We start from the raw sequence: 15,318 nt of genomic DNA, 5'->3' as shown, positions 1-15,318 counted from the left end.
ATAATGAAAAGTTAGGATTTGTTAAATATGACCAAATTTACACGGTGAAAACTTATATCCCTGAATACATATCTAGTCTATTTCTTCCACAGTTTATTTCCATTAAAGGTTTAAACCATGAAGTATAAGTCCCTCTAATGAGCAACAGAATTGCATTATCAATTTAATAACTTTTTTACAGCAGAGCATATAGTTCCCTACTAAGTGATTTTAGTCCTTAATATAAAGCCATACACAAATAAGTTTTGTTTTCACTGGTAATCATTAGTTTACTTAAGAATAGCTTAAGAGGAATACAATTAGGAAATTGAAGTAGTCATTTCAGCCCCTCCCGTTTCTCTTTTTCCCCAACTTTTTATTTTGAAAAAGTCTTTAACCTACAGAAAATTGAAAGAAAAGTACCATGAACTACCCATATACTCTTCACCTAGATTTCCTAATTATTAATATTTTGCCATTTTTGCCTTTTCTCTTTTCATATATAGATATACACATTTTGTTGACTGAGTAATTTGAAAGTAAGTTATAGAAATCTTAACATTTCACCTCTAATTTAATTCAGTATATGTTTCCTAAGAATAAAGACCTTCTCACTCATAATCATAGTCCCTTTATTATGTCAAGAAATGTAACATTAATTTAATACTATCATCTCATATATAATTTCTACCATTGTTCCCAAAATATAGTTTTTTACATTTTTTCCTGATGAGAAGCATGTTCATGCATTGCTTTTTATTATGCCTTTTTAAAATATTGAAGAGTTCCTTTGCTATTTTGACTTGTTTGTTTTTCATAACTAACATTTTTTAATGGTCCAGGCTCATTGTCTCATAGAATGGCCCACATTCTGAATTCATCTGGTTGTTTCATTATTATTAGAATTAGGTCATAAGTGATGTGGTATACTTCCAAAGAAATGTTTTAAAATTTCATACATATAAACTCTTCCTTGAAAATGAGCAAACTGATTAATATTAAGTTGGAGGAATAAAGAGATTTAGAAGCCTATTATGAAGGTCGCTTGGGCACCAGTTCTATAAGGACAAGTCATCAAAAGAAGATGCCTAAAGAAATGAATTTTTCAGGAGCAGATGTTGCTCAAGCAGTTGAGAACCTGCCTCCCAGATGGGAGGTCCTAGGTTCAGTTCCCAGTGCCTCCTAAAGAACAAACAACAAGCAAACATCAAGCAAAAACAACAAGCAGACAATGAGCAAAACAAAATGAGCAGGGAGCAGATGTGGCTCAAACAGTTGAGTGCCCGCTTCCCACTTTGGAGGTCACAGATTTGGTTTCCAGTGCAGCCTAAAGGAAAAACAGACAATGAGCAAAATACAAGTAGACAATGAGCACACAGATGAGGGAGCCATCTCAGAGGGGAGAAAAAAATGATTTTTTAAATGAGTATTTCAATTTGTTTCCATTCAAATTGTGTAAGTTCTCAGCTGGGTGAAGGAAATGCAAAGATCAGTGAGTATTGGTACCTGTTCTCCATAAACTCAAATCTAGAGCATGAGAAAAACATAAGTAACTATAAATCAAGGCAGAATCTGGAAAAAGCTGAGGAATATGTCCCAAATGAAAAGACAGTTTAATCTGGGAAGATCTGGAAAGGCATCATAAAGAACTAGCTGGGGGAAGTGGTTGTAGCTCAACTGATAGAGCGTCCGTCTACCATATGGAGGGTCCAGGGTTCGATACCCAGGGCCTCCTGACCCATGTGGTGAGCTGGCCCACGTGCAGTGCTGCCACACACAAGGAGTGCCATGCCACACAGGGGTGTCCCCCACATAAGGGAGCCCCACACACAAGGAGTGTGCCCTGCAAGCCGGGAAACTGTTGCATCATCTTGGAGAGCTGCCCCGTGCAAAAAAAGTACAGCCCGCCCAGGAGTAGCGCCCCACACACGGAGAGCTGACGCAGCAAGATGACACAACAGTTTCCCGGTGGGGCATGACAAGAATGCAAGTGGACACAGAAGAACACACAGCAAATGGACACAGAGAGCAGACAACAGGGGGGAAGGGGAGAGAAATAAATAAAATAAATCTTAAAGAAAAAAGAACCAACTGGGACTTAAAGAGATTTAAAAGGCAGGTCTGTCTTTTAAAAGCATGAGGATTGACTTGAAGGGGAGAGAGCACGGGTGCAGAGACTGCTGAAATGGGTGTGCCTGGTACAGTAAGAAAGAAGACTGGAAAACAGGCTGAAGAAAGTTTATGATAGATTTTGAATGTTAGGCTAAATCTGAATTTTATTCCCCACATATTCATTCTCAGTGTATGTATTCCTTCCATGTGAGTGGGCGTGGAACATGATATAATTAAATCTAACTCAGAAAGATAGCTGTATTAGATGAGGTGGTTAGGGCAGTAACTAAAGTTAGACCAGTAAAGAGGCTACTGCAAGAATCCAGGGCTGTAGTAATAAACCCTAAAGTAAGATGATGTAGAAGCAAGAGAACTGGCTACTGATTGGATATGGAGAGCAAGAAAGAAGTTAATTGTGAATTTTTAAAGGATTTATGTGCTTTCAGATAAAATATGATTAAGATGTCTAAAATATGTAGCCTGTGGCTAACTCTGGACTCCAAGGGAAGCTACAAGGAAAGTTTCCTGGAGGCAGTTGGAAGTAGATCATTACATCGTATCCATTGCCAAATGATGATTCTGGATCCTGTCCAACAAGTCTCCAGAGATTTCCTTCTCAGCAGTAGAGTAATAAGTGAAAAGAGTAATGAGAAATATAAAGAAATAAATTAGATTCCATTTAATGGGCTTAGAGACTAAGGTTAGAGTTGGGGTCCCAAGCTCAAATATTTACTATCTGCCTGCCCAAGCCAAGCAGATAAGTGAGCCCAAAATAAGCAAAATCCAAGCATACAAGCATATTGATAACTGCAACTGCCTTGGTGTCAGGGAGACCATCAAGGGTGCTGGGGCACAGAGCAAACCTACAAGCACATGTCCTGCCAAAAGGTGTAGGTACTCAAAGGGTGTAGCCGCTCAGCTCCACCAAGTGCTGCCATTCGAGATGAACAATTTTTTCAGTGTAATATCACTGAGCTAAACAAACAATTCACTTTTTAAGAGTATATAAGGGAAAATAAACACATGCTAAATGCTCAGTGAGCCCAAAATCGCCAATTTTTAAAGAGAAGCTGGCAAGGAAGATTTTAATTTTAAATATCTTTTTTTTTTTAATGTCTTACTTTTTCACTTTATTTTCAAGAAGTTTGGGTTACAGGAAAGTTACATCAAAAATATAGGAGATTCCCATATACCCTACCCTTCTCCATTCTCAAATTATCCCCTATTAATAACATCGGGGTTTTTTTTCATTTTTTATTATCTTTTTTTAAAGATACATAGATCACACAAAATGTTACATTTAAAAATATAAGAGATTCCCATATACCCTACACCCCCCACTCCTCCCATATAGACAACTTCTTTCATTAGTGTGGTACATTCATTACATTTGATGAGTACATTTTTTTGGAGCACTGCTACAAATCCGAAGCATGGATACATGTTTACATTGTAGTTTACACTCTCTCCGAGTCCATTCAGTGAATTGCAGGGGCTGATGCAAGACATTAAATATCATTTTTAAATGTTGGTGACTAATTTGTTTAAAAACAAAACAACTGCACTGCAATATATATCTGAATATGATTAAAAGGGGAAATGTTAGATTGTATATTTGGTAAAAGAATAAAACTTTAAAAAAAAAATCTATGGCACTACACTATACAAACAGTGAACCCTAAGTTAAACCATGGGTTTTAACTAATAGTACAATTATAAAAATATGCTATCAGTTATAACAAATGGTTCATATCAATTCAAGTTGTTGGTGAAGTGCTTATGGGACTACTGTATTTTATGCGTGATTGTTCTGTAAATCCACAGCTTCTCTAATAATAGCAAAACAGAACAAAATAAACCAATGAACAAAAATAAGCCAAGACATTGTCAAGGCCAAGTAGGACATATGTTAAAAAAAACACAATTTAGCCTTCAGGCTTTCAGGTTGCAACCTCTAGGTTAAAGGTTAAAGTCTAACCAATGGGATTTGGAAAAAGAAAACTTAGAAGAAAGGTATTGGAAGAACTGGAATAGATATATCTGTATTAATTAATCAGTCCAGAAGCACACAACTGAGAGCATAACTGATGTGGTAGCAGCTGGGATTTTTTTTCATCTAAATTTGCTTTATGTAATTGAGTGGATATAAATTAATGAACAAAAACTTACGCAAGTTACATATAACAATTTAACAGAACCTGACAATCTAATTCCTTTCACCTCTTCTCAGTTTCATCTTTAAGTCTTTGTACCATGGGGCTTATAAAGAAATTAGCCAACATATGATACTACAGTCAAATCTCAAATCTTTAGAAAGTAATTATGACATACTGAATTCCACTACAATGTAATTATGAAGAACCTTCAAGATACTTATGTTTTGGATGTAGAAAAGTGTTAGAGTTCAAATAGTGAACTCAATATAAAATAACCAATAGGGAAACAGATGTGGCTCAAGCGATTAGGCTCCCTTCTACCATATGGGAGGTCCAGGGTTCAATTCCCGGGGCCTCCTGGTGAAAGGCGAGCTGGCCTGCGCGGCAAGCAGACCCAAGTGGAGAGCTGCCCTATGTGGAATGCTGGTGCACTGGCCCACACAAAGAGTTGGCACAGCAAGGTGATGCAACAAAAAGAGACACAGAAGAGACAATAAGAGATGCAGCAGACCAGGGAGCTGAGGTGGTACAAGAGACTGAGTGCTTCTCTCCCACTCCAGAAGGTCCCAGGATTAGTTCCCACTGCCAACTAAAGAGAAGACAAGCAGACATAGAAGAACATACAGAGAGTAGACAGTGAGTGCAAAACAAGGTGGGGGAGGGGGCAGAAATAATGTTTTTTTAAGTAAATAATAAGATACATTTCTTTGTTAGATTGAGACTGCCTCTCCTTTTGCTAATGAACAATTTTTTCAGTGTAATATCACTGAGCTAAACAAACAATTCACTTTTTAAGAGTATTTAAGGGAAAATAAACACACGCTAAATGGATAAAACATTACTACCACATCTTTACTAGACCATTTCTAAAACAAAAATGCTTAAAAAGCTTAGAGATTCAGAGTGTTTTCACATTGACTCCAAGAAAAAGATAAAAGGCGGAATTCTTTCTTTTTTGAGATCACAACTATGAAGTCATATGGTTATACAAACCATGTATTTGTGTGCAAAATATGAAATACATTAATCTTAATTCTCTTTGCCTGTGTACATTTGTTGGTAGGCAGTTAGCAGGACTTAGCAGATAACTTTCCAAGAAACAGACTGGGATGTATTTTATATAACATCAATAACCTCAGTACTACAGTAAGGAGAGATGCAGTATCATTTTGCTAAGGTTCAAGACAACAGGGAGGGGGAAGTGGACTTGGCTCAATAGACAGAGCATCCGCCTACCACATGGGAGGTCCACGGTTCCAAGCCAGGTTCTCCTTGACCTGTGTGGAGCTGGCCCACGTGCAGGGCTGATGAGCACAAGGAGTGCTGTGCCACACAGGGGTGTCCCCTGCCTAGGGGAGCCCCACGCGCAAGGAGTGCGCCCCGTAAGGAGAGCCATCCAGCGTGAAGAAAGTTCAGCCTGCCCAGGAATGGTGCTGTATACACGGAGAGCTGACGCAGCAAGATGACTCAACAAAAAGAGACACAGATTCCGGGGGCTGCTGACAAGAATGCAAGTGGACACAAAAGAACACACAGCGAAAGTACAGAGAAAGTGGATAACTGGGGCAGGGGGTGGGGGGAAGGGAGGAGAAATACATAAAAATAAATCTTTAAAAGAAAAAAGACAATAGGGAAGGAGGGCATAGAGGTAAAAATAAATCAAAATTGTTACCACTGAGGAACAATTTTTCTCTTTAAGTTTCACCATGTGCCACTTTAATTTTCACATCAGCATGGTGCCATAATTCGAGCTCATAAATTAGAAATCTTAACATTGAATATTTACCTTGACTTTTAATTATCACCATATTAACCACCAAAATAATTAGATAAAAGTCATAGGAAAGGGTAATATTAAACCCCACTTTACTACAATTGGTTTCTTGACACATTAACTCATTTTTTAATAGAAAAGGGATAATGCATCTCAGTTTGCTTACAAGCTAGGAGATCACTTTGAGTTCTGTTGTTCTTAACTGCAAACAATATGACCTTTAAACAGGTTATAAATAAGCTGGCTTTCAAGCAGAGAGCCAGTCCCAATGATGATAATACGCTCTTGAAGATGACCTAAGGCAATGGATTCCATTTCCAGTGGGAAAAATGAACTGTGCAAACAAGTTTAAAACTACTTTTGTGTGTGTGTGTGCCAGTGTTATAAAATATAGCTTTTAATAAAACCTTGCCCCAAACACCAGCAACTTCAGAAAGGAATTGGGAGTGATGGGAGAGGGGGAAGAGTTATTTCGTTTAGGAAAAATAACCACTATCTTTTTCCTAATTAAACCTTCAACACACACAACTTAAACCTATATAGCTGCTGTAACACTTTATACAATTCCTATGTATTGGAGCAATAACAAGATCTAAATACAATTATTTTTTTAAACAATGGGCCAAGGCTTTACATAAAAATACTATCCTACTTTCCCCCCTAAGTTTCCAAAGTATCACATACTTTCCCTCAACATCTGCAGGCATTCTGGAATTTTTAGGAGACTTTTGTGCATGATCTTAATTCCTAATCCCTGGTTCTTTGCGCTCAATGACAAAAGATCAAAAACACCAAAAACAGTGGTCCACTTAAGTGTCAGACAAGAGACCTTGGCTCACGTACTTTCATAGGAGGAACGCAGTGCTGCATCAACTGGCTCCATGCAGGAGGGGCACGGGAAGGGTCTCAGCACCCAGTCATCTGTACGGTCCAGGTGATAGACGTGCATGCACAGCAGAAATCGAATTGGGTCCCCATAAAAGAAGTCCATCCTACAGATCACACACTCTCGGATCTTTTTTTCGGATCCATCTCTTCCAGGGTCATGAACTCCTTTAGGCAGATGCTGTATGAGGCCTATTCTCTGAGCTACCCTAATTTGTTCCTCTTCAGTCAGCTGTGTTGGCAGCCGAGCCTGGCTAGTGTTGGGTGATAGACTGGAACTGGAACTTGTTCCTGATATGGCAGCTGCGACTCCTGATCTGGCTCCGGTCCCCTCACCAAAGCTAGTCTGGTCAGGCTGAGCCTCATGAAGCAGATGTCATTCGAGGTGGGGGATTCGAGGCAGTTTCCCATCTTCCGGGGCTGGGGCATGTAATCTGTGCCCTGTTCTGTCAGTCTCCTTCTAGCAGCTTGGATTTTAAGTCAAAGTTTATCCCTCTCAGTGAATAATAAATATTACACGTATTTCCCTGATAATGGTCTTCACATCTCTAACCTTTTATGATTCGATTTATGTCTCCGGTTTTCACAGGTTTGATGGAGATTTATTCTCTTGAATAGTAATCTAATTTTGTTGTAGTTTGGGTGTGTTTTGAGATTGGCATTGCCAGCTAAATAGATAAAAGCTGAGCTGCTGTGGTTAAATCCCGGCGTGTGGTTGAAGTTGTGGTGTGATTGGAACCCTGTCTCCCTCTTGAGACTGTCCCTGACACCTAAAGCTCTAGAATCCTAGGACTCATACCACAGCCATTCTCCTGGAAGTACACTGTGTGTGGATTTATACTTCCTTGAGAGTCTGTCCTTTGGGACAACAGCTGTCACTAACAAAACTTGATGAAAATTTCTGTTGAGTTAGAATTTTATTTCTCTAAGTGCAATGGGAAGCCACTAGGGGACTCTAAGGAGAAGAGTGACATTATATGTTTTCTGTTTTAAAAAGTTCACTTGGGCTGATTGGTCAGTGATTATAGGAGGTCAGGAATGGAAGCAAAAACACCAGAGAAAAGACTATTGTGAAGTCCAGGTGAAGGACAATGGTGGCTGGGTGAGTGGTGGTAGTGGGCATGGAGGGAAGTGGAGCGATTCAGGATATGTTTTGGAGATAGAGTTGATTGGACTTGCCAGTTGATTGGATGTGATTGGGGGCAGGGTGGTATATATGTGACAGAAATGGAGGAACCAAGAATAAGCCTTAGATGTTTGGCTCAAGCAACCTAACAGTTTTAGCCATGTTAGGTTTGAGATGCCCATTGTACATCTAAGTGGAAGGCTTGAGTAGGTAAATGGATGTAAGACTCTACTGCTAAATAAGGGATAGTATCAAGCTTGGAGATGTAGAGTTATGAGGAATTGCTATATAAATGGTTCCATGGTCTAGATAAGATGATCTGAAGACTGTTTAGATAAAGAGAAAAAGCCCAGGACAAAACTTTGGGACACTCCAATATTTAAAGATTGAGCTGAGACAGAGCCAGCAAAGAGGAATTGTACCCAGAGATGTCACTGAAAAGTCCAAATTCCTAACCATATTTTTTAGTTTCCTAGGCTACAGAAAATACCATGAAATGGGTTGGCTTGAACAATGGGAATTTATTAGTTTACAGTTTGAGGCCAAGAAAATGTCCAAATCATGGTATCGTCAAGGCAATGCTTTCTTCTAATGAGGCCTTAGAAATGATAAAAGTGTCATTGAAATCTGGAAGAAAGGCAATCCTTATATTTTTTTAAGATTTTAAAAAAAATTTCTCTCCCCTTCCCTACGCCCCTCCCCTCACCCCAATTGTCTGCTCTTTGTATCCATTCGCTGTGTGTTCTTCTGTGTCCACTTGTGTCCACGGCACCTGGACTCTGTGTCTCGTCTTTGTTGTGTCATCTTGCTGTGTCAGCTCTCCATGTGTGTGGCGCCATTCCTGGGCAGGCTGCACTCTTTTCGTGCTGGGCGGCTCTCCCTACAGGGTTCACTCCTTGCGCTTGGGGGTCCCCCACGCGGGGGACACCCCTGCATGGCAGGGCACTCTTTGCAACTCCTGCATGGGGGCCAGCTCATCACACAGGTCAGGAGGCCCTGGGTTTGAACCTTGGACCTCCTATGTGACAGGCAGATGCTCTATCTATTGGGCCAAATCTGCTTCCCAATCCTTGTTTTAAATTAGCAGAGAACTTGGCAAAATTGGGTTCTGATCACTATGGAAGGCAAAATTTGAGAGTGCTGAGCTTGGATATTTAGCTGAAGAGATTTCCAAGCTAAATGTGGAAAGTGCAGCCCTGTTCCTCTTTGTAGTATATAGTAAAATGTGAGAGGAAAGGGACAAACTGAAAACTGAGCTCCTAGTCACAAAGAACCCAGAAATTGATGACTCAGAAAATTCTGAGCTTCTAGGAAGTGAACCCCCTGAAAATAGTGCTTCATGTGAGGATTTAAGTGAACATGGATCCAGTGAGTCATTTTAGCACAAGGCAGGATTGGAGGTGAAGTTATCCAGGAAGGATCTGTGTAAAGTCCTGCTTTCTGATAGTTTGGCCCCCTGTGTACTACAGGCAAAACTGACAAGTTTTTTTGGGAGATCTGTATGAATGAAACTACTGTCAGCCTGGACCAAAAGAGACAGAAAGGGAACAGAGTGGAGGAAAGTCACTTCAAAGGCAGGACCATGGAAGCTTAAGTTTGGACCAAAGACACCTTTTCAGGCCAAAAAAGCAAATGCACCCATGTGTGTGAGTATGCTCCAGCGTTTGGAGAGGACAGGCTTTCTGCCCCATTGTTCAGGAAGAATGCTAATCCCCAGGCTTCAGAGATGGTGGCCATATTCTCTGGGGATTGCAGAATCTGGCTGTTACCCCAGCATTCTCAGAGGGTAGAACCTTCACTCCAGGGTTCAAAGAGAGCATAGCCAAAGCGCAAGCACTTGGAAGGGGTGGGGCTGCCACCACATCAGATCCAGAGGACAAAACATCATTCTATAGGTGACTCTGGGACCTTGACATCTAATGGAGTATGCCCTACAGGGTTTTGGAATTATTTGGGTCCCATGACCCCTGTTTTCCTTCCAGTTTCTCCCTTCTGGAATGGGAATGTTTATCCTATGCCTGTCCCTCCTTTGACTACCGGGGCAGATAACTTGCTCTCTAGAGTTTCATAGGTCCACAGATGGAGGGGAGTTTTGCCCCAGGACAGACACACCTAAAACCCATTTTGATGAGACTTTGTACTAGGCATTGTTACTGAAATGACTTAAGGCTTTGGAATATTGTGATGGAATGAATGTATTTTGCATATAGAAAAACATTTCTATTTTGGGGTCCAGAGGGTGGAATATGGTGTGATTTGAAGTTGCATGTACCCCAGAAAGACATATTCTTACCTGTAATCTGTTCCTGTGGCTGTGGATCTATTGTATGTAGGACCTTTTGATAAACTACTTCAATTGAGGTGTGACCCAACCTCACTCACGATGGGTCTTAATCCTCTTACTAGAGTCCTTTATAAACAGAAAGAACAGAGAGAGAGAGAGCAAACAAAAGCCATGGAAGAAAGAAGCTGAAAGCAATGAAACCTGAAGAGAATGAAGAGACCAGCAAACATTGTCTTGTGCCTTGACATGTGACAGAGGAGCCGAGGACTGCTGGCAGCTGGTCTTCAGGAAGAAAGCATCACTTTGATGATGTCTTGATTTGGACATTTTCTTGGCCTTGAACTGTAAATTAATAAATTCCCCTTTGTTTAAACCCACCCCCATTTCATGGTATCTGCTTTAAGCAGCCTAGGAAAATAAAGCATCGCTCTTTCTACCCCCCACTGGGTTCTAGGTCCTCTTGCCATTTTTCAATTATGCCAAGTTTGTCTCTTCCTTGAAAGCTTTCAACTAGTTCTAGAATATCCCCCCTAATCACACCCCCTTCAAGATGCTACTTCTTATCAGAGAAAGCCTAAAAATGTCACCCTGCCAATGTGGCCTTTCCTACCATCCAAACTAAAAACTCATTTATTCCCTCTTCAGTCCATGACCCCATGGGCTACAGAGCACTTCTCTTTGAAATGTGTCTTTGTTGTCTGTTTATTACTAGGATAGAAAGCTCCATGAGAACTGAGATTTGCCTATCTTGCTTACTGCTATATTTCCAGTACCTAGAACAGCACCTGGCTCATGCTACACTCTCAAATGAGCAAATAAATGAAAGAGTGAATGGATTCAGTGAGGAGGAATCCTCCTATACTCTCCATCTTCCTAAAAGTTCCACATAAAAATTACAGACATCACCAAGTCTTTGTCTACATATCAAAGACAAGGAACTCAGAGTTGTTCATTAAGAAGATAATCGTAATGCATGTTATGAAGAAAATTAACAATTATTTTCTAGAACAAAAGCTAAACACAAAGTCAACAAATTTATACTGCTTTGGAAGCTTGGTTGTTTTAAATATTGTGTCTTATAGAAAAAAACACATTTTACTTAGGGAGAGCGAAACAAAAAAAGAAAACCTTTTGAAACAAAATCCTCTGAATGAAAGCAGACCTATTTTAGATAAAATAAAAACATGTAAGACTTACTTAGTTGTTGTGGTAAGTGGGTAGGTAGGTGGTTGTAAGTTCTTTTATAGATTGAAACCCAGTGCTCAAAGATGTAGATGCTCAAAGGCTGTGAATTGTCTTAGAGCTGGGAAAAGACCATATGAAAACACCTGATTCAGACTTTCATTTTATAGATGAGGACAGAGAAGAACAATGAATGGTCTAACTTTCCAGTTTTGGAGGAGCCAAGCCTGAGCCAGAATGTAGAGTTCTTGAGCCACTTTCAATCCAGAGACCTCTTCATTTGACCAGGATCTCTCCCAAGTTCTAAGCCTATTTATACAAAGTTGCCAAAAATATCTTTTCCTTCTTATCAGCATTGGTAATCCTGGAGATTAAATTTCTCTTTAGCAATACTCTGCTGAACCTAAATTATCAGCACACTAATTTTTCTTTTTTTACCATGCCAATCCCAATAGTTCCTCCATAGTCATCTTTGCAGGCTCTTTTTCCTCTCCGTATCAAAATATCTCAGAATTCAGGGCCATTCTCTGTCTCCAATTTATCCCATAGCCAACTACTTCCAAATTTATCTTTGGCCTGATTGCACCATTTAATTTAGACTTGAATATCCAATCCTTATTTAACATCTCCACATGGATGCTAAATGGGAACCTCAAACTTAAGATGTCAAACACTGAATTTTTGTCTCAGTTCCACATACACCCAAGTTAGCCTTAAACCCACCTCTTGCATTTCAATAAGATGCAGCAATAATAGTTTAAGCCAAAAACATAATTCAGACCTGATTACTCTCCACTCTTCCCAAATTCAATTCATAAGAAGATACTGTCACTCCAGTTACTTTTTGTTTTCAAATGCAGGAGCATTATGTTACTAATCAAAATCCTTGGCTTGTAACACATCATCATTAGTTCAGGCATGACTTTCTTATCAACTCTTTTATGTCTCTCTCTCTCTCTTTTTCTTTTATAGAAGTTGTGGTTTACAGAACAATCATGCATAAAATACATTATTTCCATACACCATCCCCCCGAAAACAACTTACATTAGTTTGGAACACTTGTTATAATTGATGAAACCACATTTTTATAATTGTACTACTAATTAAAGTCCATGGTTTAATTTAGGTTTATGTAGTGTGTTATCCCATGGTTTTCTTTTTAAATTTTTATTCTGATACCATATATGCTGTAACATTTTAACAATATTCGGATATTGATTTCAGTACTATTTATGTAGTTCACAATGTTGTGCTACCAGCACCACCATCCATTACCAAAACATTTCCATAATTCCTAATAAGAGAACTGCACATTTTTTAAAAGACTTATTTTTATTTATTCCTCTCTTCTTCCCCCCCCCCACCCCCTTACCCCCGTTGTGTGCTCTCTTGTGTCCATTCGCTGTGTGTTCTCCTTGTCTGCTTGTATTGTCGTCAGGCAGCACTGGGAATCTGTGTCTCTTTTTTGTTGCATCATCTTGCTGCATCAGCTCTCCATGTGTGCAGTGCCACTCCCAGGCAGGCTGCGCTTTTTTGCACAGGGCAGCTCTCCTTGTGGGGCATACTCCTTGCGTGTGGGGTTCCCCTACATGGGGAATGCCCCTGCATAGCTTGGCACTCCTTGTGCGTGGTAGCACTGAATGTGGGCCAGCTCACCACATGGGCCAGGAGGCCCTGGGTTTGAATGCTGGACCTCCCATATGGTAGGCAGATACTCTATCAGTTGAGCCACATCCACTTCCCAGAACTGCACATTTTAAGCTTTACAGACCTATTCCCAACCCCCAGCTGTCCCCCTGGTAACTTATATTCTATTCTGACTTTGTTAGTTTGCTTATTCTAATTGTTTCATATCAGTGAAATCATACAATATTTTTTCCTTTTATGTCTTATTTCACTCATCATGATGTCTTCAAGGTCCATATATGTTGTCACATTTATCAGGACCTCATTTCTTTTTTTTAAACTTTATTTTATACATTTAATAATTGAAAATATAAACAATTAAAAACTAAAAAGAAAACACAGTTGAACAAAAACATACATTTGTCAATTAAATGTATTGGACAACCATACATTTTTAAAAAATCATACAATATGTTACCCAATATATTTGGTTCATAGTAATGCAATATTACAGTATTTGTCCTTCTGTGCCTGGCTTGCTTCTTACAACATAATGTCCTCCAGGTTCATTCATGTTGTCATATGCTTTGCGACTTCATTTCTTCTTACAGCTGCACAATATTCTATCGTGTGAATAGACCACAGATTGTTTATCCATTCTTCTGTTGGTGAACACCTGGACTGTTTCCATTTTTTGACAATCATGAATAATGTTGTTATGAACATTGGTGTGCAGATGTCTGTTCGTGTCACTGTTCTCAATTTTTCTGGATATATACCCAGTAGTGGTATTGCAGGGTCACGGGGCAAGTCTATATTCAACTTCTTTAGGAACTGCCAAAGAGTCCTCCATAGTGCCTGTACCATTCTGCAAACCCACAAACAATGAATAAGTGTTTCTATGTCTCCACATCCTCTCCAACACTTGGAGTTATCTGTCTTATTAGTAGTGGACATTCTGATAGGTGTGAAATGATAGCTCATAGTAGTTTTGATTTGCATTTCCCTAATCATTAGTTATGCTGAGCATTCCTTCATGTGTTTTTTTTTTTTTTTTTTGCTATTTGTATTTCTTCTTTGGACAAATGTCTACTCAAGTCTTTTGCCCATTTTTTTTAATTGGGTCATTTGTCTTTTTATTGTTGAGTTGTAGCATCTCTTTATATATCCTGGATATTAAACCCTTATCAGATATGTGATTTCCAAATATTTTCTTCCATCGAGTTGGCTGCCTTTTCACCCTTTTGACAAAGTCCTGTGAGGTGCAAAAGTGTTTAATTTTGAGGAGTTCCCATTTATCTATTTTTTTCTTTTGTTGCATGTGCTTTGGGTGTAAGGTTCAAGAAACCACCACCTGTTGCAAGGTCTTGAAGATGTTCCCCTACACTTTCTTCTAGTAGTTTTATGGTCCTGGCTTTTATAGTTAGGTCTTTGATCCATTTTGAGTTGATTTTTGTGTAGGGAGTGAGATAGGAGTCCTCTTTCATTCTCTTGGTTATAGATATCCAGTTCTCCCAGCACCATTTGTTGAAGAGATTGTTTTGTCCTGTTCACATTAGCTTGGTAGTTTTGTCAAAAACCAGTTGCCTGGAAGCAGCAAGATAGTGGTGGAGTAAGGAGCTCCTAGAGTCAGCTCCTGTTACAGGGCAGTTAACAAACACCCAGGGCTCTCTGGAGCTAGCTGAAGCACCTATTTGGGGCCCCAGGAGACCAGAAGAGCATCCTGCAACACCCTTGAAGAAGTGGAAGGAGGAGACTGAAAATACTCATAAGTAGAGCACCCCATGCCCCGGTGGCCGGTGCCCAACCTCTGCTGGAGGCATAAGGCGCCTTGGGAGCTGTTCCGTAGCTGGAATGGGGGAGGAAGAGAGAGACAGTTGGGCACCAATTTCAGCTATTGATGAGTAAATTCAATGGGCTACAGTATAATCCTGAGAACAGCTAAAGTCTGTCCAAGTCAGAAAGAGGCCGGTAGCCGCAATCTTAGCTCTGTGCCTGGGATGAGGGGAAGCAGGACAGACTGAAAATCCCAGTGCTGGTAGGGACCAGCTTCTTTCCATCCAGATCAGATTGCAGCTCTAGCCTAGGCCCCAGTGCCACCTCCAGCATGTAGGAAGCTACAGGGACCTGTGCCAGCCTTTCCTAGAAATTACCTGCCAAGCCGCTGAGGTGGTGATTATCCTACTCTAGGAG

At 40.0% G+C, this 15,318-nt stretch overlaps 1 protein-coding gene across 1 annotated transcript in view; it reads right to left on the bottom strand.

The window, feature by feature from the left end:
* Nucleotides 1-7,317, bottom strand: part of MYRFL (myelin regulatory factor like) — a 140,521-nt gene extending 133,204 nt beyond the window's left edge. Inside the window, 4 exon segments of the mRNA XM_058308416.1 lie at nucleotides 6,865-7,164; nucleotides 7,167-7,230; nucleotides 7,232-7,281; nucleotides 7,284-7,317. Of these exon segments, the coding sequence (XP_058164399.1) occupies nucleotides 6,865-7,164; nucleotides 7,167-7,230; nucleotides 7,232-7,281; nucleotides 7,284-7,317 (448 nt within the window).
* Between the last annotated feature and the right edge of the window lie 8,001 nt (nucleotides 7,318-15,318).

This window comes from Dasypus novemcinctus, chromosome 12, assembly GCF_030445035.2.
Source record: "Dasypus novemcinctus isolate mDasNov1 chromosome 12, mDasNov1.1.hap2, whole genome shotgun sequence".
Classification (NCBI taxonomy): domain Eukaryota; kingdom Metazoa; phylum Chordata; class Mammalia; order Cingulata; family Dasypodidae; genus Dasypus; species Dasypus novemcinctus.
This window is presented reverse-complemented; position numbering and strand designations above follow the sequence as displayed.